At 34.7% G+C, this 25151-nt stretch overlaps 1 protein-coding gene across 1 annotated transcript; it reads right to left on the minus strand.

Moving 5' to 3' along the window:
* Positions 1 to 21401: 21401 nt before the first annotated feature.
* On the minus strand, positions 21402 to 24264 carry LOC127076720 (50S ribosomal protein L4, chloroplastic). The gene is made up of 2 exons (XM_051018475.1): positions 23257 to 24264; positions 21402 to 21790 (listed from the first exon to the last, which is right to left on the minus strand). The coding sequence occupies exons 1-2, from the start codon at positions 24122 to 24124 to the stop codon at positions 21753 to 21755; spliced, it is 906 nt and encodes a 301-aa protein (XP_050874432.1). The 5' UTR covers positions 24125 to 24264; the 3' UTR covers positions 21402 to 21752.
* Between the last annotated feature and the right edge of the window lie 887 nt (positions 24265 to 25151).

Raw genomic sequence — 25151 nt, forward strand, 5'->3', positions numbered from 1 at the left:
TGACTATGGTGCTTGAGAATTTTATTAACTATTATGAAGTTTATTGAGGTTTTTATGTTATGATTTTCGCTGCATGTTTATAATTGTTGGATTGTGTTTTGGGTTGTCGTTGGTGACACCTTAAATTCTCGAGTAATGCCTTATATATATGTTTATGAGTTTAGTGTGTTACATTAGTAGTATAAGATCCTGGTTGGTCTATTCGATCAGCTTTTGTGATTTTTATTTGTTCTCTAGTATGCGACATATGTCTGAAATACTGTCGATAATCGTTTGCTTTTCTAACTGATTGTTGGCCGGAGCGGGATTGGAACAAGTGGGGGAGAAGCTTATGCTTCTCTAGGGAGTTTCAAGTGTGAAGGATTGGTTCAGCGTGTCGCTGATTGAAAGGTTACAAGTTGTTGGATGAGTCTGTGTTATTTCCTGAGTTTGTTGAAGAGGGGGATTTGAAGTTCGTATCTGCTGAGCGTGTGTCAAGATTGAATCTGGAAGTGATTGCCATGAGTGATAGCATGGTCATTGATACCCCATCTAAAGGTTCAGTGATTACTTTGTTGGTGTGTTTGAATTGTCCTTGACAATTTAAGGTACATATTTTGGGATTGACTTATTGTGTTTGCCTCTAAGTCATCTTGATGTTATTCTAAGAATGAATTGGTTGGAGTTCAACCATGTGTTCATAAATTGCTTGATGAATCAGCGAAGTTTCTTGAATCTGTAAAGAGTATGGAATTGAGTTTCATGACCACGAGATAGGTAGAGATGTCTTTGGGAGAGAGTGTCCAAGTGTTCATGGTGTTCGCTTCTTGGGTGGGGGCGATAGAATGATTACAGATCTACTTGTGGTGTGAGTTTCCTGAAGTATTCCCGGATGATATTAGTGATTTTTCATCAGAGCACAAAGTTGAGTTTGCCATAGACTTAGTACCTGGTATTAGTCCTGTGTCGATGCCACCATATAGGATGTATGCATCACAATCGAGGGAGCTGAAGAAATAGTTAGAGGATCTGCTTGAGAATAAGTTTGTTCGATCGAGTGTATCACCATGGAGAGTGCCGATGTTGTTAGTCAAGAAAAAATATGGTAGCATGAGGTTTTGTCTTGACTATCGACAACTGAACAAGGTTACTATCAAGAACAAGTATCCTTTTTCGAGAATTGATAATCTAATTGATAAATTTGGATTGGGATATCATCCTTCTTTTGAGTGGACTATAGATTAGAAGACCGATTAATAGAAAGTCCCTAGCATTCAAGAAGTGTTCTCTAAAGCTGGATTTCAAAGTGATTATCAGGTGAATTCCATTGAAGATAAAGACGGGGAAATGTCCAAGATTGTGTTTCAGGGACCTCTGGATGTTGCTCTTACAAACTGGAAGGCAATTGACATTCCAGAGATTATAATAAGTTCAAAGTAGTTTTTTGTTTTAAAAAAAATCATATGACCTACCCAAGGAATATGGATAGATTTGTAGGGCCCATTTAGTTTTAACGAATGACTTTATCATCAAAACAAGTGCATTTTTTATTCAATTGAGATCTTTGTCTTTTCTTTTTTTCAATTTTTTGCAAAAAAAAATAATAATAATAAATAAAAATGGAAATTTTTATTCCACATCATTATCATTTTTCAATCTATATCCTCTAAAAGAAAAATGATTTCCATGCAGATCATTAATAACTGAAATCATTGAACATGACAATGATATAATTCAATATGACTTTGACCTCCCGATTAACCAATCTGAAGAGGATGGTGAGGAAGACTACGAACTCCTAGAAGAGTTAGTCAGACTTTTGAAATAAGAGGAAAAAATGATTCAGCCTCATCAAGAACCAATGGATGTGATCAATCTGGGGACTGGGGAGGATCGAAAGGAAGTCAAGATCGGAGCCACCTTGGAGAAGAATGTAAAGGAAGAGTTGGTCAAGATGCTACAAGAATATGTGGATGTGTTCGCTTGGTCATATCAAGATATGCCAGGACTCGACACTGGAAAAGTTATGCACAGGTTACCATTGAAGTCGGAGTGCCCACCAGTCAAGCAAAAGTTGAGAAGTACTCGACCGGACATGGATGTCAAGATCAGGAAAAAAGTCAAAAAGCAGCTCGATGTAATTTTTCTAGATATCGTGAGGTGTCCGTTATGGATTGTTAATATTGTGACAGTTCCAAAGAAAGATGGCAAGGTGCGAATGTGTGTGGATCACAATGATCTGAATATAGCTAGTCTAAAAGATGATTTTAGTTTACCTCACATCGATGTATTGGTATATAACGCAACTCATTTATCTATATTATCTTTCATGTATGGGTTCTCTGGATATAATCAAACTAAAATGTCTCCCGAAGATATGGAGAAAACAACTTTCATTACACCCTGGGGCACTTTCTGTTACAAGGTGATGCCTTTAGGCTTGAAAAATTATGGGGGCAACCTATCAAAGAGCCATGGTAAATCTCTTTCATGATATGATGCATAAGGAAATTAAAGTCTACGTGGATAACATGATTTCCAAGTCTCAGACTAAAGAGGAGCACATTACTTATCTGAAGAAGCTGTTTGCCAGATTGACAAAGTACAAACTACGCCTGAATCCTACTATCTGCACTTTCGGCATCAGATCTGTAAAATTGATTGGGTTTTTTATGGGTCAACGAGGTATAGAAGTTTATCTCGACAAGGTCAAAGCTATTTAAGACATGCCAGCACCTCGCACTAAAAAAGAAGTCAATGGTTTCTTGGGCAGACTGAATTATATTTCCATATTCATCTTGCATCTGACAGACACTTGTGAACCGATATTTAAGCTGTTAAGAAAAGATCAAGTTGTCAAGTGGAACGAGAATTTCCAAAGGGTATTTGGTAGAGTCAAACAGTATCTGCAAGAACCACCAATTTTGGTACCACAAATCTTGGTACCACCAGTGCCAGAAAGGCCTTTCATTATTTATTTTACAGTGCTCGATGAATCTATGGGATATGTACTGGGGAAGCATGATGAGACATGTAAAAAAGAAAATGATATCTACTACCTAAGTAAGATATTCACAAAATGTGAGATCAAGTACTCATTGCTGAAAAAATTATTGCGCACTAGCATCGGCCGCTCACCACCTAAGATAGTATATGATTTTCCATACAAAGATGTTAACATCCAAGATGGATCTCATCAAGCACATATTCGAGAAACCTGCATTAACTGGAATAATTGCTTGCTGGCAGATGTTGTTGTCAGAATATGACATTCAATATGTAACCCATAAATCTATTATAGGCAGCGTGTTGTAAAAGTACCTTGCACACTAATCATTGGAGGACTATCAATCGAGGAGGCTCAATTTTCCAAATGAAGATGTCATGTACATAAGAGATTATGAGATTTCATGCCCAAATGAAGGACCCGAACCAGGATCACGATGGATGCTTGTGTTCGATGGTGCCTCAAATGCACTAGGTAATGAAATTGGAGTTATCATAACTTCTCCAACATATCATCATATTCTCTTCATGTCAAGGTTATGTTTCAAATGCACTAACAATATGGAAGAATGTCAAGCATGTATCTAGGGAATTGAGGCAACTATGGATCTAAGAATCAAGATTCTTGAGGTGTATGGAGACTTGGCACTCGTCATTTATCAAATCAAAGGATATTGGGAGACTCGTCATTCCAATTTGATTCCATACCAATGCCATGTCTTGAAATTGACCCCCTACTTTGATGAGATCACTTTCCATCATATTCTTAGGAAGGAGAAGAAACTAGCTGATGCATTGGCTACTTTGTCATCTATGTTCAAATTCAAGTGGGATAATGAAGCACTTGCTATAAAATTTCAACATCTGGATGAGCTAGCGCATTGCTTAGCAATTGAAATAGATACAGATGGAAAACCATGGATTTAAGATGTCAAGTGATATCTTGAGAAGCAAGAGTATCTAAATAATATCTCTATCACAGGCAAAAATACCTTGAGGATTTTTTCAACCAATTTCTTCTTAAGTAGCGATGTACTATAAAAAATAAATTTTAACATGGTTTTGCTCAGATGCGTGGATAGACACAAAGCAGACATACTCATCAAAGAAATCCAAGAAGGTTCTTTCGACATTCGTGCAAACAGACATGCAATGGCGAAGAAAATCCTTAGAGTTGGTTACTATTGGTTGACGATGGAAACCGACTGTTACCACTATGCCAGGATGTGTCATAAGTGCCAAATTTATGCTGAAAAGATGCACGATCCACCTACTCCTTTGAACGTCTTTACTGCACCATGTCCATTTGCGATGTGGGCCATAAACGTCATCGGTATGATCTAGCCAAAATCTACGAACATACATCGTTTCAGTCTGGTTGTCATTGACTACTTCACCAAGTGGGTAGAAGTTTCTTCTTATGCAAATGTGACGAAGAAATTAGTCACTCGATTTATCAAGAAAGAGATGATTTTTCTCTACATGACTTCTAGCAAGATTATCACTGATAATGGGTCAAATCTGAATAATAAAATGATGAAGTAATTATGCGAGAGCTTCAAGATTGAACATCATAGCTCATTACCTTATAGGAAAAAGATGAACAGTTTTGTAGAGGCAACTAATAGGAATATCAAGAAGATCATCCAGAAGATGATGAGGACTTATAAAGACTGGCACGAGATGTTACCTTTTGCTCTGCACGGGTAACAAACATCTGTCTGCACTTCAACAACGACAACCCCTTTCTCTCTAGTCTATGGTATGGAGGTTGTGCTACTAATAGAATTTGAGATCCCCTCGTTGAGAGTCTTGATGGAGATTGAATTAAAAAAGACGAAATGGGTGCAAACTAGTTTTTACCAGCTTAATCTGATCGAAGAAAAGAGACTGACAGTGTTATGTCATAGACAGTTGTATTAGAAAAGGCTCAAGAAGGCATTCAAAAAGAAGGTCTGGCCGCAAAAGTTCAGAGTATGTGACTTGGTGCTGAAGAAGATAATCTTCCTCCAAAAGGATTCACGTGGAAAATTGATCCCCGTCTAGAAGGACCATATATGGTGAAGAAATATTTCTCTGGTAGAGCTTTAGTTCTCACGAACATGGATGAAGAAGAGTTGACACATCTCGTCAACTCCGACGCATTCAAGAAGTAGTGTGCCTAAGAAAAACATATGGATAATAAAAGCTCAATAAGTTGAAAACCTGAAAGGGAGACTTAAGTAAAAAAATGATCATCCCAGTGAGTTGAAAACTCGAAAGAGCGGCTCAGGAAAAAGTTAGGGATAAATAAAAATTATTCTCGGTAAGTCGAAAACCCAAAAAGGCGACTTAGGCAAAAAAAAGGGTAAATCTCTCAATGAACTGAAACTCTAAGGAGCATTTCTCGCAAAAGTTAGGGAATATCCAAAGGCATTATACTACAACACACAAGCCTATACCACAATAGAACTTAGATGGGAGAGAACAGTACAATCGCAATCTCCAGAAGCAAAGTAATGAGGATTATAAGACATATGGGAAAATAGAAAATGTTGTATTTCGACGGAAATTCAGATAAATTTTCATTGCCATTTATTTGTTTTCTTTCTTTGTAATCTCCTCTTAAAGGGATTTATATCTTCAAGTATCTCATGTATGAGTTATTTCTTAAATCTTGTTGCATTCATTCATATTTATTTGATGATTAAGAAATCAAGAATATTTCTTAAATCTCATTGTAAGTTCTTCCACTTATGCCGTTGATAAAGTTACATGATGAAAGCTAGTTTGTCCCCTTGTTGGTGTAAAGTTTGCTCCAAGGTGATGCTTTTGGTATCTGGATTAAACTCTAGCCTCGAGGGGGATAGCTTCATGGTTTGACAGTAGTCAAAGATGTGAATGTCGTAGTCAAAGTTTGTTCTTGCATGCATATGTTTTATTAGCTTGTTGTTTAAGTTAGCATGTTAAATTGGGTCAGTCTGTTGAGCCAACTGTTTAGTATGTTAGTTGAAATCTAGGGTTTAGATTTCTTATAAATAGCATACTAGTCATCACTTCTCATAATCAATCCCTGATAATCTTGATAGGTGGAGAAAGTGGTGTGGTTGAGATTCAATTGTAAACATTATTCCCTAATGTGTAATTTAATCAAGAATCCAAGATTTTATACCATTTTGAATTGTCTTTCTCTTTCTTCTCTCTTTTTCTTTACTTTGTTGTTTTCTTGTTGATCAAGAAATCGATCATACTCTGTTTCTTAGGCATTCACAACATGAACTAAACTCGTGATTGTTTACTAAAAACACCAGTAAACAAATGCATAAAAAATTTAAAATAAAAATCCATTTGAGGTAGGAAAGTACTTTCCCTAAATAATATGTATTTCAAAAATTCATTCAATGATTACTTATGCCATTTTGAAAGTTACTACACACAAATAATGAATTTAATTAAAGTCCTAGATAAATTGAGAAATTGACTAGACTAAAGACACATTTTAATCATCTGATCTTTAACGTTCTTATGCTTGGGAATATTAACGTTGTATCTTTTACCATAAACTAGGTTTTTCTTTTCTTTTTTTATAAACAAAATGGGACTAATAAAGAGAGCACGATGGGGTGTCCAACCCTCACAAAACCAGCAACAAACCAAAAGAGAATACAACCAAAAGAATAAAATAACAAAATAAATGAATTACAAAAAACAGGAATTCGGGTTGACACGCCAATCTGCCCACTAGTAAGAATTCTCGCAGAGATTAGAGGCCAATAACCATTCCCACGAGATAAACTTAATCATACCCAAAACATCTATCTTGTTAAAAATACCTCCCTTGAAAACAATGACATTCCTGCAACACCATATTACCCAACAAACAACCAAGCCAAAAAACCATAACATCTTCCTTTTGACAACAGCACCTGCAACTTCAATAAAGTCCAGAAAACAAGTAGCTAATGAACCCGAAAACGGAGGCACCACCACACCTATGTAACCACGCGCTTCAATCCAAATGCGAATAGAAATAGGACAAAGCAAGAAAATATGATCTAAGCTTTCATCATCCAAAAAACAGAGGGGACATGCCGTATTATGAGCTCCTACAATAATGTGACAATTCACAAGCTCTACCCTCAAAGGCAACCTGTTCAGAACCAACCTCCAATTAAAAATTAGCGCCTTACTAGGCCAAATAACGAGCATGAAACTCATGGTATTAGCCTCATCATAACCTGACATCTACACCATATCCTTCACAACGCCTTAGTAACTCTTAAATAACTAAAACAAAACAGTTATTATTTTTACAAGAAATATAAAATGAGAGCACAAGGGCTTGGAATCACAACTCTTTGTTTTCAAAAGGTCTCACTTTTCACTATGATAGATAAAACACGTGAGTTTTATTTGAAAGTTTGAAGGGGAGGGAAATGGAAGGTTTCTAGAAATGATTCTAAAAATATATATATAGGAAAATATTTGATATTTTTTTAAAAATAATTTTGTATAGAACGATAAAAGATAGTTGAAAATTTTATGTAAGTCCTCTAAAATTTTGTATAGAACGATAAAAGATAGTTGAAAATATATAAGCTCTCACTTATCATTACTATTTTTTAATTTTCAGAATATTATAACAACATAAAAGATAATTGAAAATTTTATGTAAATCCTCTAAAATCCTCTAAAACTCTCATTCAATATAAATTTTGAGTTTCCCTATAATTTGAGGTTTTTGGTATTATGAATTAAAGTAAACCCTTCAAAACCCTCTCAACCAAAATTCTTTAATTCTTTTTACTCAATCTTCCCTTTTTTTTAAAACTTTCCCCCCTTTCCTCTCCAAACTCCCGAGTACACACTTAGATTATTTTATGACTCAATATTTTTCCTATGCAAAGTGAGTTGATAAAGGTTAAATAATAAATTGAGTGTGTTTCAAAAAGCAAGTTGATTCCATATATAGACACGTTCATACTCTAAACATGATAGTCATGTGGTGATAGGATCCATAAAATAATAAATAGGAATTCATTCAAGGTGAGGAAAGTACTTTCCCAAAAAAATGTATTATGATAATTTATTGAAAAAACTTTGTGATGGTTATTGCATGTTGGAACAAGCAATAGGTGAGGTGTAAAAGATGATTATCGTATAAAGGATTCTAGTATGCTTGTTGTCGTCTTCAGTTAGCAACAATGATAATACCCATAAAATTAACACTACAACTCTTCAATCAGTATTTGAGAATGATAAACTGTGTAAGTGTAAATGAGAAGAATACTTGGGTGTGATATAGAGTCACCCTTATATAGAGTGGACGGTAAGAGCCGTCACTGGGTGATCTGGCGTGGATTGTAGAAGGTCGTTGGATGCAGATCAACAGTTAAGATGAAATTGATGGCGTACTCTCGTATGGTGCTCTATAATGGAGGTATACATGTGTTAGATACCCAAAAGTGCTTATTTGAGCTATCAAATATGGGTATCTTTCACTCCATTTCCTTGCTAAATTGTCAAAACCACCTTTGTTTTAGATGAAATGCAATACATTGATAAACGATCTTGGTACCTTTGATTTGTGTGTTATTGTGCAGGAAGAAGGCATGAAATAATTGAAAATGAAGACACAAGAAAGTTGGCAAAGGAACCAAAGAGAAGATGCATTCATCAGCTTGCTCGCTAGGCGAGAGCTGTAGCGAAGGACTCGCTAGGCGAGCTTCCAGCGAACGTTGCAGCGAATGCGTCCAGACTTGGTGAAAAGCGCAGCCAGCACTCACTCGCTAGGCGAGCCATCAGTGAGATCCCAGCGAGGATTCCAGTAGCCAAACCTCTCAACCTCGCTGGAGCGAGGGTTGAAGCGTGCCCTTCGCTAGGCGAAGGTTTTGTTCGCTAGGCGAACATGACAGTCTGAGATAAGCTGTTTCTCTGGGCGCAGGTGCCTCATGTGCCTCAATCAGACCCTCGCTAGGCGAGCCATTCTGCTCGCCTAGCGAGCATGACAGCCCAGTACAGCTCTATAAGTAGCAAGTGCCACTTTTTGGAGCCATACCTAGTTTTTTCCATACTTTTGCACTTTTTCTAGATATTTTACAGCATTGTTCTTGGAAGCTTTTGTGCCCTAAATTTCATTTCTCTTCATCTCTTAACCATCTTTTACAAAAAGAAGGTGGATTCCCATCCAATCTCGATTATTCGACTCGGATGTTGATCAACCTTCTTCCGAAACTTGTCGACCAAGCTACCATGAAAATGAGTAGCTAAGTCCTCCATTTGTCAAGGTTAGATGTAGATGATCATTAGTTTTGTGTGTAAATGTAAGGATCTTCATGTGTAAACTCTTTAATGGTGAATATATGATGAAAACTTTGTTCTTATTCAAAACTCTTTGTGTTGGTTTATGATCGAGAGATGTTTACCAACTCTTAACCTAGGTTTTCATCCAATCTTGTTTGTTAGCTAGAGATAGTAATGAATGATTTTGTTCACCATAAGGTTGAACCAAAAAGTTGTCATTTTGATAGGTTGTGTTAGAGATAAACAATCGATCAAAATGGGAAAACTCACAATGTGTGTTCGAGAGAAACACATTGGGAGGACTTTGTGAAATAATTTATCATCTAAAGGAGTTTATAAGATTGTTGACCGAACAAATACATGCAAAGTGATCGTTGAACCCTAACTTTGGCAATATTTCTCAAATATTCAAATCAAACTTTTACCGCATTGTATTACCTTTTTATGCAAGATAACGTGATTAAAAACCAAAACCCCCTGTGTTACTTAAGCTAAGATTAATACAACCATCGAACGGCGGTGATATCTTACAATCCATGTGGATACGATAACAAAAACCCGACACTTAAAATTATAACTAACAACATGTTATTCAGTCCATAAAGTGCTTCAGCTTAATTTTGTCGCATAATTGAATCATACTTATTATGCTTTTTGTCAGCCCGATGCAATGGTGATTATTTTACAAGACCATTGTGCAAAGTTTATTATTGAATGACAGTTATGCCATTTTTTTAAAATTTACTATACACAAAGAAAGAAAGAAATTAAGAGATTTCTTAATGCACCATATATATTACTAGGACACCTCATGAAAATACCAAAATATCCATAGATTTCGGAGATGCATCTTTTGACGCACCCCAAACACACACGATCTAGACCAATTCTGAGTGACGCCATAGAAGTGTGCCTTTTTTTAATCTGGAGATGCATCACTGAAATATGTCCATAGATGCATCTTCGTAGCATACTGAAACAGAAACAGAAGTAAAAAACCAAAAAGTTGTATTTTGACAATATAAAATTATCATTCATAACATAAAATCAACATTACATAGGTGATGTTAACATAAAATCAAATATTACATTTCAATATCTAGGTAGACGCTTCAACATCTTCATGATATCTTTCGCCGATCTTGAAATCGTCACTTCCACCTCGATCGAAACTTTTGTTTCAAAATGGAAATACATTTCCAAAATAAAATTTTGTTTTACTCTGGGATGACACTCTTTTGATGCGTCATAAGGTGGTGCATGGTGCGCACGAAGATGTATCTCCAAAATCTAAAGGGTAATTTTAATTTTAATTTATCCACCGCATAGTGTGGGATAAAAAATTTACTTAATTAAAGTCTTAGAAAATACAAGAAACTAACTAGACTAATGACATACTATTATCTTAAATATCTCATTTTTATTGTCCTTATGACATCGTAACTTTTACCATCAACTTGACATTTATAGTTAAAGACCTTTAGACCTAATAAATGGGCATGGCACCCATGATCTAAACCTCGTTCTAACATGGCATATACAACATAACTTCCTCACAAGTTTGTAACTCATCCATTACCGCATAACTTCTCTGACAATTTACTTTTAGATCCATGATCACATCTCAAAAAACTATTAACTCGACTCACCTACTCTGACACCTTGTTAATATCCCGACCATTAAGAATGTTATATCATCTCATATTAAAATCTTAAAGCATTATTTTTAAACGGGTATTTTGGGCCCAACTTTCATGATCTATATTTCACACAGTAATTTTTCAATTCAAAATCTAAAGCATGAATAACTTTATAAACATTAAAATTATATTTGAAAAAAAATATGTGGGACAAATAAGCTTCTAGTAAATTGTTCATCATTTTCAGAAGCTGAGCTAACAAGACAACTATGTAGAGGTGGCAAAACGGGTCGTGGCCCGTCGGGCCGACCCACGTACCCGCCAAAAAATGGCAAGCTGGGTTGGAATTTTATGTTCGTCCCACTTTAAGCACGCCCCCGCCTTAAACCCGTAAAAAAAGGTCGGGTTGGTCTGCCAACCTATTTATCAAGCACTTAAAATATTTATTTTAATTTGTGAAGGCATGCTTCTCAATATGTTATGATGAAGACATTCTACAAGCAAGTCAAGACTAGCAAAAAGGAATGGATCAAGACTCTTTACAAAAAGATAACGTTTTCAAGTTTTATCAAAGTCTTGAAGAATTGGTTAGGAATCGATCTTCAATTTTAAGGTATATAGCACTGAATCTCTCCTTATGTATACAAGTGTTCAAAATATTATTCATTCATGCCATGATACATTAAAATGATTTGATGCATTAAAACATAGTTTTTCATTTCATTATAAATCAATTTTTGCATTCTGGGCTGATGTTAATCGGTTAACACTAGGATGTTAATCGATTAACACTTGTTAAAATTGAATATTTTTGAAAGTTGCAAGGTGTTAGTCGGTTAACACCATGATGTTAATCGATTAACATGTGGATATTTTGAATTCTTTGTGCATTGAAAAGTGTGTTAATCGATTAACCTATATGTGTTAATCGATTAACATTGTATTAGTTCTAGAAAAAAATTCATTTTTCATTCAAATATTTTCCAAAAAGAGTTCTTGAACCATGTCATCCTTTCATGCATTGCACTCTTTTGTAGAGGTGTTTTAGAAACTATATAAACATCATTTCTGCAGATTTCAATCTAACCTCTTTCATGTTGAAAGGAGACTGAAGTACTCTCGATCTGTGAGGGGAACCAGGATATCTTTATGTTCTTTACTTTCTGCATTTTACCGTTCATTGCATAACCAAACCAGAAAAGAAAGAACAAGATTTCATAAAATCGGAAAAATTTCACAGAGAACCTAATTCACCCCCCCCCCCTCCCCACCCCCCTCTTAGGCGCATACTCAACTTACAATTGGCATCAGAGCAGATTATTGGTAACTTGCTCCTCAGATCCAGAAAATGGCTTCCGCAAGCGCAAATCCGATTTTTAAGAAAGGTGGTAGTAGCAACAAACCCCCTCTATTTTCTGGAGAATATTTTGACTTCTAGAAAATACGGATGAAAGCACATTTAGAAGCACAAGGAGATGGTATATGGGAAACCGTTGAAAATGGTCCACATAATCCAACTAGTATGGTCAATGGTGTTGGAACTCCGAAGGTTAAAAGTTCATATGATGAAGACGATAAGAAAAGAATACTTAATGAAAAGAAAGCTATCAATATTCTTCAAAGTGAATTAAGTATGGATGAGTTCTTTCACGTATCTTAATGTAAATCGGCAAAAGAAATATAGGACACTTTGGTAGAGACTCACGAAGGAACCGCTGAAGTTAAAAGATCCAGATTAAACACATTGAGTCAAGAATATGAAATATTCAGAATGCAGCCCAGAGAATCCATTGTTGTATTGCAGAAAAGATTTGTTCACTTGACGAACCATTTAATTGCTCTCGGAAAGACCTTTACAAATGATAATCTCAACCTTAAAGTGCTAAGATCCTTGACTAGGGAATGATAACCAAAAATAACGGTCATATCGGAGAAGAAAAGTATTTCTACTATGACGTCCGCATCATTATTCGGAAAACTCAAAGAACATGAACTTGAACTTGGAAGACTTGAAAAGCATGAAAGTCAAGAGAATAAATCCAAAGGAATTGCTTTGAAGGTAGACTTAAAGGAAGATAAAGATGATGGCGCACCGGAGGAAGATGAAAATTCCATGCTCCTTGTTAAAAGGCTTGGTAATTTTTTTGGTAAAAATTATAAATCCTTTTATGCAAAAAGAAATAAACATTTCAGTAAAAGGGAGGTTTCCACGTCTACACGAGATGTCACATACCGAGAATGTGGAAAGTAAGGTCATATAAAGTCGGATTGTCCAAAACTGTCCAAGAAAGGTGGCTTTAAAGGCAAGAAGGAATTCAAGAATAAAAAGGCGTATGTTTCATGGGAAGATAATGAGATAAGTTCTTCATCCGGATCGGAAAGCGACGAATGTGCATATTTTGCATTAATGGCTTCACACCATTCTGACGATGAAGAAGATGAGGTTAGTAATGACTTTTCTCTTTATGATAGTGATGCACAAGGTGTTATAAATGAACTTCTTAAAGAATACAAAATTCGGTATAAAACTATATCATCTCAAAAGAAACTAATTTCATCTCTAGAAGAAAAAGTCGCGACAATGAAAAAAGATGTCGATGATGAAAAACAAAAGATGATTAGTGAAAAACAGAATTTTGTATGTAAAAATTGTGAATCACTTTCCTTCCAAATTGTCCAATTAAAAAGGGTTCTTGAAAGGTATGAGAAATGACAAATTGGGTTGGAAGGTGTCCTTAGCCAACAAAGATATTAAAATGACAAAAGTGGACTTGGTTATTCAAAGTTTTCCAAACCAAGTTCTAGTAAAACCATCTTTGTTAAAGCTAATGACCAACCATCCAAAGATAAAGTGAACAAGCCAAAAGATGTTCATCACTATCCTAAAAGGAAAAGATTTTCTAAAAAGAAATCTTATGCTCCTAGATATAGAAGCAATTTTGAACCTACTTGTTTTTATTGTGGAATAGTTGGCCATACTCCTAATGCATGCTATTTTAGAAACGTTAGCATAGCAAGTGGGAATTACGTATGGGTAAAGAAAGACACTAATTATGAAGGACCCAAAGCAATTTGGGTACCTAACAAAACGTAATATTTTTTGTAGTTATGCTTGAAAACCACATCAAACCTTTGGTATCTTGATAGTGGTTGTTCCAAGCATATGACGAGAGACATTAATAAATTTTCAAATCTAGCATTAAAGGCTAAGGGCTATGTCACATATGGTGATAACGACAAAGGGAGAATTTTTGGTATATGCAAAGTTGGAGCACCACCTTTCACATCCATTGAAGAAATCCTTATGTCGAAGAACTAAAGCATAATCTTCTAAGTATTAGCCAACTTTGTGACAAAGACTTCAAAATCAAGTTCACCAAGGATTGAAGATGAAGTCTCACATGAGATAAAACTCAAAGGTAAGAGATTTAATAATATATTTATGATTTACCTTGATGATTTGTCTTTGAATGTAAAATGTCTTATGGTGAACAATAATGAGTCTTGGCTTTGGCATAAAAGATTCGCTCATATTCATATGGAACATTTAAATAAACTAATAAAGCATGATCTTGTTATTGGATTGCCTAAGATAAAGTTTGTAAAAGATAGGTTATGTGATGCATGTCAAAAGGGAAAACAAACCAAATCAACTTTCATATAAAAGAATATGGTGTCCACTACAAGGCCACTACAATTGATGCATATGGACTTATTTGGTCCATCAAGAACAAGAAGCTTCGGAGGTGATGTGTATGCTTTAGTTATCGTTGATGATTTCTATAGATACACTTGGACATTATTCTTAGTGCAGAAAAGTGATGCATTCAAGGCGTTCAAGAAATATGCAAAGCAAATTGAAAATGAGAAATCTCTAACTATTGCCTCCATAAGAAGCGACCATGGTGGAGAATTCCAAAATACCTCCTTCGAAGAGTTTTGTGAAGAACATGGAATATTTCATAATCTCTAGGCACCAAGGACTCATCAACAAAATGGAGTGGTGGAGAGAAAGAATAGGTAACTTGTGGAACTTGCAAGAACAATGCTTATCGACTCAAATCTTCCAAAGTATTTTTGGGCAGATGCGGTTAGCACGATATGCTATGTAAGTAATAAAATTATTATTAGACCTATCTTGAAAAAGACCCCTTATGAACTCTTGAAAGGAAGGAAACCAAACAGATATTACTTTCACATTTTTGGATGCAAATGCTTTGTCCTCAACAATGACAAAGACAATCTAGGTAAGTTCGACGAGAAGTCCGACGAAGGTATATTTCTTGGATATTATCTTACTAGTAAATCTTATAGAATAATATAATAAAAGAACTTTAACAATTTAAGAATCTATGGATGTTACCTTTGATGAGACTAACCCCTCCAAGGAGGATATTATTTTGTGTGATGATGATGATGATAATATTGTAGAAGTTCCTTAAAAAGATGCTTGAAGTGCAAATAATGATAATCAACCAAAACATGAAGATGAGCAAGATCAACAAAAGACAAATGACAATGATCTACCTAAGGAATGGATAACTCATTGGGATCATCCGATTGATAAAGTCATTGGTGATATTAGTCAAGGCGTTGCAACAATATTATATCTCAAAGATGCTTGCTTAAATATGGCATTTGTTTCACAAATTGAACATTCCAAAGTTGATGAAGCCTTAGGAGATGATCAATGGATAGTTGTTATGCAAGAAGAGGTAAACTAATTCGAAAGGAATCAAGTTTGGGAACTTGTCCCTAGGCTAAGTGCTAAACACATCATAGGTACCAGATGGTGTTTAAAAATAAGCTTGATGAGAATGGTATAATTGTTCAAAACAAAGCAAGGTTGGTGTCCTAAGGATACAATCAAGAGGAAGACATTGATTTTGACAAAATGTTCGCTCCGGTTGCAAGGTTAGAAGCTATCCATTTATTACTTACTTATGCATGTTCATTAAATATTCAGTTATTCCAAATGGATGTCAAGAGCGCATTCTTGAATGGTTACATCAATGAAAAAGTCTATGTCAAACAACCCCCGAGCTTTGAAGACTTCAAGAATCCTTCACATGTTTTCAAGTTGAGGAAAGATCTTTATGGCCTAAAGCAAGCACCAAGAGCATGGTATGGTCGTCTCAGCAACTTTCTTTGTGAAAAGGGGTTTGAAAAAGGTATAGTTGTCAAGACCTTATTTATTAAGAAAATAAAAGGTAACACTTTATTGGTTCAAGTCTACGTTGACGACATCATGTTCAGCTCAACAAACAAAGAAATGTGTGAATAATTCTCATTAATGATGCAAGAAGAATTTGAGATGTCCATGATAGGTAAGATGAACTATTTTATTGGACTCAAAATTAAGCAACTAAAGGATGACATCTTCATCAACCAATCAGAGTACTGCAAAGAGTTCCTGAAAAGATTCGACATGGATAGTTGCAAGGCAATGTCTACTCCAATGGGATCCGGATCTTATGTTGATCAAGATGAATTAGGTGTTTCGATTGATATCACAAAGTATCAAGGTATGATTGGTTCCTTAATTCATTTGACGGAAAGTCGTCCTGATATAATGTTCAGTGTGTGCCTTTGTGCGTGTTTTCAAGCCAATCCAAAGGAATCGTATCTCACCGATGTTAAAAGGATCATGAAGTATCTCAAATGAACAACAAATGTCGGCTTATGGTATCCTAAAGGTAGTATTTGCAATTTAGTTGGTTATTCTGACGCTGATTATGTAGGAAGTAAAACTGATAGAAGGAGCATCAGTGGTACATGTCACATTCTTGGAAATGCATTAGTATCATGGGCTTGCAAGAAATAAGCATGTGTTTTCATTAGCACTGCTGAAGCAGAATACATAGCAGCAGGTAGCTGTTGTGCTCAAGCACTTTGGCTTAAGCAACAACTTTGTGACTACGGAGTCGATCTTGGATGCATTCCTCTACGTTGTGACAACACAAGTGCGATAAACATCACAAAGAATCCGGTCATGCACTCAAGAACCAAACATATTGACATTCGGTATCATTTTCTTCGTAATCATGTGCTTCAAGGAGATGTCAAAGTCACATTTGTGGATAGTCATAATCAACTCGCCGACATCTTCATAAAACCATTGGCACGAGAACCGTTTTACAAAATTCGAAGGGAACTTGGGGTTTTAGATGATTGTGACATTTAATTCTTGAATATTTATTCATTATAATCTATAATGAATCAAATGTACTCTATAAATTTTATTTTCAAAACTTTATTAAATTTCTAAGTATATGAGTTTTTCATGTTTTTCTATAAATTTTCATATTACATGTTGCTCTATGTATTTTTATTACATGTTTGGTACATACAAAGTTGCATTATGGTATATTATAACATATCAAAGTGGCTATTTTAAAATTTTCATTGTATGTTGGAAAATACAAAGCTATTGTTTTTTGGTATGTGTTAATCGGTTAACACATACAGGTTAATCGATTAACTTGTCTCTTTTTTATGTATTTTCAGCTTTTTCAAATGTGTTAATTGATTAACACGCTTGTGTTAATCGATTAACCCTGTAACTATCACCCACTTTATTTATTTATTTTATCTTATTTTTTGTGTCTTTTAAGCTTGGGCTTGTGTTTTAAGTGATTATTTGACCTAATCTCCATCACTTTCCAACTCTTGCATTGGTACTCTTCACTCTCTTCAACTCTCATAATCATCTCCTTCCAAATTCCTCCTCCCTCATTAAAACCCACTCATCCAATTTCTCATAATATACCTTATTCACCTCAAATCCTTCATCACAACAAGCTACCCCCTTCCAAATCTGAAAATCCTTTTCTAAAACCCTAACTTTCAAGCTTCTTCCATGGCTTCCACTAGAAGAGAAAAGGTCAAGCTCAAGGTTAGTGAATCAAGTGGAGAACAAGTTGAAGTTGAGCAACAAGCACATTCTACAAAGTCTCGAAGGCTGATTTCGACTTCAGAAATCGGTCATTAGTGTCGATAAAGTATTGCAAACTTTCAACTTTTCCTGAACATAACTTTAACTTCCCTGAGCTGCTAAAATACTAAGGGATTGATAGCTTAGTTTCTGATTGTGGTGCTTATTATCCCGATTTGGTGGGAAAAAATTATGCTAATATGAATGTTGGTACTGATGAATTTGGAGATCACATTTTCACCTCTAAAGTTAAGAACATGGAAATAAGTATGAATTTAGAATCTTTTGGTACAACTGTAGGGATACCCACTGCAGGTGTATCTCTCCGATAAGGATATCAACCGACTTCGGATGGTTGGGAAACGCAAAACAAAATGGAATATTTTTTCGAAATATGTCGAGGAAGCCAAGCTGATATATTAAGCCGGCAGAATCCAACTTCTTTGCAGTTTCTCTTGTTCGCAAAAAATTTATCGGTAAGTGACCGCATGCTCCATTATGTTGTTGCTTATCTCTTGTTGCCAAAGCATTATAACCACTCGCAAATCAATGATCTTGAGTTGCAAAATATTTTTTCTATCAAGAAAAAGATGAAGGTAAATTGGAGTTTTACGATTTTACATCATATGTAACATCAACACTCTCTTAGCGGAGGATTACCTTATGCTAGATTAACTTCTAAATTGTTGGAATCTTGTGGCTTTGCTCTTAAGAGAGAACCTAAGATTATTATGTCGGCTAGAGATCGTGAGACTAGTGATGGTACCTATTTAAGGAACACTTGTATCATCATTGATCAAAATGGTATTTATCGGTACAAGGATGAAGTTGTGGCTAATGCTCCTCCACCGGTTCCTGAAGGTGGATTTACTAATGAAGTTTTGTACAATAAACTTTTCTCGGTTGAAATCACTATGCATAACCAACATCGAGAACACAAGTTTGAAATGGACTCCCTTAAGTGCATCATGAGAACCATTTTAAAGAACCAAAGACAAGGGGCTTGTGAGGAAGAAAGCGATGAGGAAGGTGGTAATGTGGAGATGGTGGAAAGTGATTAGGACTGTATTTTGTATTGTTTATGTCTTTATATTTCCGTTATGTCTTTAAATTTCCTTTTCGGACTAAGTTTGTGTTTTTATGTTTTGTTAGAACACTTTGATTGTTGTGTTGCTATATTTATATTTGTTTGTGTTTTATGTCACTTGTTTGTGCATTATATGTTTTTGTGCATACTATTTATGTTGTATGAATATAATTTTCACTTTATCATCTTTTCCCATCCTTTTTGTTAATGACAAAGGGGAAGAAGAATTATTTGTGTATTGTATGCATGCTTTTCTCTAACACAAAAATGGAGCTAGCAAAAAGTACTTTAAAAACTCTCAATCACGGATCAAGGGAGAGCTTTGATCAAAGGGGAGTCTATGTGTTAAAGAAAACAAGAATGGAGCTAATTTTCAAGAAAAGTTTGTCATCATCAAAAAGGGGGAGAATCTGAAGGCATGCTTCTCAATATGTTTTGATGAAGACATTCTACAAGCAAGTCAAGACTAGCAAAAAGGAATGGATCAAGACTCTTTGCAAAAAGATAACGTTTTCAAGTTTTATCAAAGTCTTGAAGAATTGGTTAGGAATCGATCTTCAATTTTAAGGTATATAGCACTGAATCTCTCCTTATGTATACAAGTGTTCAAAATATTATTCATTCATGCCATGATACATTAAAATGATTTGATGCATTAAAACATAGTTTTTCATTTCATTATAAATCAATTTTTGCATTCTGGGCTGATGTTAATCGGTTAACACTAGGATGTTAATCGATTAACACTTGTTAAAATTGAATATTTTTGAAAGTTGCAAGGTGTTAGTCGGTTAACACCATGATGTTAATCGATTAACATGTGGATATTTTGAATTCTTTGTGCATTGCAAAGTGTGTTAACCGATTAACCTATATGTGTTAATCGATTAACACTCTATCAGTGCCAGAACTTTTTTTATTTTTCAGTCAAATATTTTCCAAAGAGTTCTTGAACCATGATGCATTGCACTCTTTTGTAGAGGTGTTTTAGAGACTATATAAACATCATTTCTTCATATTTCAATCTAACCTCTTTTGCAAAATTTTCAAACATTCAAATATTCTCTTCATCTTTCAAAATATTTTCTAAGTGTTCAAAATCAGAATTTTTAGAGTGAAACTTTCTGCACTTAACCTTCATAGAAAATCATCATAAGTTTCATTCCATTCATAGTGAACACTTGTGTAACATTGAGAGATTTGTTTGTTATAAGGAGAAGATCAATCCATAGATTGATACATATACAATTCCATTTTACATACTTATAAAAAATTCAGATTACTTTGTGTATCCTTATTGTCCAGGATTGTTGGAAACAAGAGGTTCATTAAAAGGGAGGATTGTTCTCTTTTTGAACTTAGTGAAAAATCCAAGAGGAATGTTCTTGGTGTGATTGTTAGTGTCTATATAAAAAGACTAGGAAGAGTATTGTAAAAGTCCTAACAATGGTAAAATCTCTTTCATGTTGAAAGGGGACTAGAGTACTTTCGATCTGTGAGGGGAACCGGGATATCTCTCTGTGTTCTTTACTTTCTGCACTTTACCTTTCATTGCATAACCAATCATAAAAGAAAGAACAAACTTTCATAAAACCTGAAAAAGTTCACACAAAACTTAATTCACCCCTCTTAGATGCATACTCAACTTACATGATTGGTTGAAGGTTAATAATTAAAGTATAGTTTTGGAATACTTATTGATGTTTCTATTTTATACATTTATTTTTGAATATATGCAATATTTTTTAAAGTAAAATTTATTTTAAAAAATCGAAAAATCTAATTGAAATATAAAAGTAATTCTATTAATCTATTAAAAAAATAAAAAAATAAAAAAATAAAAATAGGCGGACAAACCCACCATCCGCCAACTCGCCTCTTTGATAGAAATAGACTAGATTTTTAAGACCAATTTCATTTGACGGGTTTGCCCATCCCACCCTTTTTTTGGCAGTTAAGGCGGGACGGACGGTCCATTTTATTACCCCCTACAACTATGTACCAAAAACAATGACTACATCTGAAATTATTGTGAATTAAAAACCAAATTGTTATCCGATTAAACCCCATAATTTAATTTAAACAAACTATTTCTTTTCTTTTAATTTTGGAGTAAAGGCGAACCAAATTAATCAAAATTGACCTCAATTGCCTTCCGTATTAATTTTACATCATTCTAAACCAATCATGTGTAAACTAAATCAAACCAGTACTATTTATATGTAATCGTTTTAGTAGTATAAAACATCTTATATTTTATTAAAATATAAAATAAGCTTTTTAAATGTTAAAAATTGCCAACCCGATTGAATCCAATCAACTCAATTTTTACTAGTTTTGTTTAAATTTCGTAATAACAATTTATAAGAACTAAACCAAGTAAACTACTTTTTTTTAATAATTTGAATATTTTTCCAAAAATATTGAATCAAACTTCTCCCTCAAAAAGTATTGAATACAAATACATTATGAATGACTTAAACTAGCAGCAGCCTTCAATAACTTCTTGAGTAGAAAGGAACCTACATGCAACAATATTGATTCAAAACAATTTTCTTATCCATATACATACATTTGCACAAGAAAGATTACAAGCAACAAAATTGATTAAAGAAATTATTACTAGGTAGACGCTACAACATAATATGATTGGAAGGAAGCCAAAGATAATTATCCTTACATGCTACCTGGATTAGGGTCCTAAGTGATAGAAAGGAAAAGAAGCAAATAAATTGGTGCAGACAAGACTTCAAACCTTCCATAACCCATATCAGTGGTATCCTCTATAAAATGGTACAACCATGCAAAGAAAGACTTTCAATCATCAATTCACAACACCGGTACTTTCTTCTGTGTCTGGTCCTGTATCCAAATATAAGATAGAAACCGGGTCAGAAACTTATTACTCAGACCCATCATAACCCCTTTCACAATATTAAGCAACTCAATTCCAAATATGCATACCGAATGTGCAATTTAAGTTTAACCCAACTACGGATTTGAATGTCAAATCTATACATACATGCAGAATACTGAACAGCTCTCAAAATGAAATTTAGGTGACTATAGTACTCTACTCAGCCAATGTAGTGACTCCAAAGTTAAGGCTAAAGCTAGTGACAAACACGACTGCACAATGTAGATACAGCAAATTGAACAAACAGCAATGTATATTGTATAACTTCAATCTCATGCACCATAGCTAAAGACTCTATATAGGTGAAATACTTCTAAGTTTCAAACCGAAACAACTTCAGAGAATTGACATATGTAAAAAAATAAACAATTTTACCAATAGTAACATCCTTCATATCGCAGAATGCAAACTGGAGAATCCAGTCCATTTCCTATAGCAACATAACTGAGCCAAATTTGAACTTATTTCTACCTCAAGGAACTTTTCCAATTAAAATAAGTTTAAATCCTTTCACTTCATATGAACAAAAAAGTACAACCTAATAACTATAATGCTTTCTTTCGACAAAAAAAAAACTACAATGCTTCACAAATAAGTTCATAACAAAACTAAATAATTGTGAGACACGGAAAAACTCAATCATTGTCAAATTCATTAAACATTTCATTTTACATGTTCAAAAGTTTATCCAAACTAACTCGTATCTAAACTTCAATGTCCAAGATTTTACAATAGAATGCAACCACAATTGTGACCACAACGCCATCATTTTTATGTTTCCACAACCACAAATGTATCACCCAAATTTGATCACACTTTTCCGCAATATCAAGGACTGAAATGCAGCCGAAACCACAACTTAAAACTTTGACTAGGTTTATGCTTATAGGTCAATAATACTACACATTTGGAAAACAACAATAAACAATTCAAGATGAAACAATAAGAACTTTACCACAGTTATCTATATCATCATAATATAAAGGAAATCTCAAGAGTAACTACCAAATTTTATTGGACATTTCTCTGCATAAACTTTCCCGTACATAGTTTTTTTCTTCTAAGTTTAAATGTCAAAACATGCAACATGAATATTAGTGATATCAAATAGGGTGCTGTGGCCGCTATGACGGATATACATGGCAGTTTTAGAGCTCGCCGCAATGGTAAATATAGGCCAATATTGTGGGTTTTTCCGCCATAATCCACTATAAGGGCGCCACAAAGCGGGATTATGGCTTTCCGCCATGGACAACACCGATGAATGTTGAACCTTAGATTTGGATAAGTTCATATAATATAGATTTATTCAACTGAAACAATCAAGTTAAATTGAACTATACATTCAACAATAGAACAGGTATACCGAAGAAAAAAAAACACAATGCCTTTTGTAACAACAATCTTTTACCTTCTTGGCCATCCTCTACTACTTCTTCTACAATGTCAGCCTCTTCTTCATCATAGTCACCATCATCTTGATCACTGAACCCATACCTGCCATTCAAATAATCCACGGCACCAGGTGTAAGCACAATCTTATCAGCATTCAAAATATCATACAAATTCAGCGTCCTCGGCGTCAATATCTTCAATTTCCCAATATTCCTACTAGAAAGCAACACCTCCTCCGAAACCTCCGTCATCAGAAACGTAACTTTCTCCTTCGGATCCAGTCCCCATCTCTTCATCGCCGCAATGAAATCCTTTGTCTTCGGATTCCCCTCAAACTCCGCTCCAAATTCCTCCACCACAACGGTGTTCACGGCCGCACTCGCCACAGCAGTCGATATCGCAAGCCTCTTCTCCTTCTTATTAATCTTGATACTCCAATCACGTGGCTTCGGACCGAAAATCACACCTCCGCCTGGTCGGAGCGGCGTCCGTATCGAACCCTGACGCGCGCGGCCGGTTTTCTTTTGACCGTAGGGTTTTCGGCCACCACCTCTAACTTCAGCGCGGGTGAGTGTGGAAGCGGTACCACGACGCTTGTTTTGAAGGTCATGAACAATGGCGCGGTGGACGACGGCGCGGGAGGTGTCTGGAGTGGCGGATTTGATGTCGAGGGTGGATTCGCCGACTTTTTCGCCGGAGAAGGAGAGGAGCGGAAGTGTGGCGAGTTTGCAAGAGATTGAAAGAGAAGTTGAATGTGAATTTGAATTTGGGAGGAATTTGAATTTGGAGTGAGTTAGGGTTGTTGAAGGATTAGAGATGAAGAATGAAGAAGAGAAAAAAGAGAGAGAAGTTGAAGTTGGTGTTAGTGTGGAGAGTGAAGCCATTTTGAGTTCACTGGAAAAAAAAACTGAGAATTTGCTTTCTCTGCTTGTGTTGTATCTTCTTCTATTCTATCCTATCCCTTCAAATTTGATTGGTTTTGGTAAGGTTTTTTTGCTGCTTTCTATTTTCTTTTTCTCAAACAAAAAATTATTTATGTTATTTTGAAATTAACTTTTTGTGGGAATAAAATAATTTAAATTGAAGGTATTAAAAAAAGTTATACCACATTACATAACATGCATAGATGATCTCCTGTAGAAGAGGATAGAGGTGAAATATGAAAGTATAGCTTACATATGAATGCTTTCACAAAATGTCCATTTTGATTTATAATAATGGCCACCACAGGCCACTTAATTGTGAAAATAAAACATGTATGTATTAACTTTGATGAACTCTAAAAGAGATTTTAACTAGTACATGTAGTTTTGAGAAGGAATTTCATCTTGAGATGCGAATGAAAAATTCATATCTTTCTCAATCTAATTGTCTAAGTTGATAATTTTTTAAGTGAGCTTCTTACTAAGCTTTGCAACATTTAATGATAAACAAGATATTGTATTGATAAAATTTATGTTAAAATGATTGTTATTTTTTTTTAAGGTAGAGATGATTATAATTTTTCCAATTATATTTTTTAATTATTATTCTATATATTATTTTTAATACTTTAAAAATATTAATCTAACAAAAGTGTAATTATTATGTAACATTGTTATATTATTTAATCTCTAAAAATCTTAAACGACATTTATTTTAAATAACACTTTAAGAAGTAATGCCACTAATTCTAAGTTCAATTAAAATAATAATATTAAAGTGATAGATATGCATGTTATCTCGAAATAGAAAATGGAAATGTAACCACCCATTCATCTATAATTTCGAATGAGACCATTCATCGAGAATCATTTTAATTTGAGTTAGAACAGCTAGCCCTTTGTTTCACTTCTTTGATTAGATTATTTATGTATCCTTATAATTCTCCATGTTTTTCTTTTCTTTATATTCACAACCATATTCCTCACT

The sequence above is a fragment of the Lathyrus oleraceus genome, chromosome 4, assembly GCF_024323335.1.
Source record: "Lathyrus oleraceus cultivar Zhongwan6 chromosome 4, CAAS_Psat_ZW6_1.0, whole genome shotgun sequence".
Classification (NCBI taxonomy): Eukaryota; Viridiplantae; Streptophyta; class Magnoliopsida; order Fabales; family Fabaceae; genus Lathyrus; species Lathyrus oleraceus.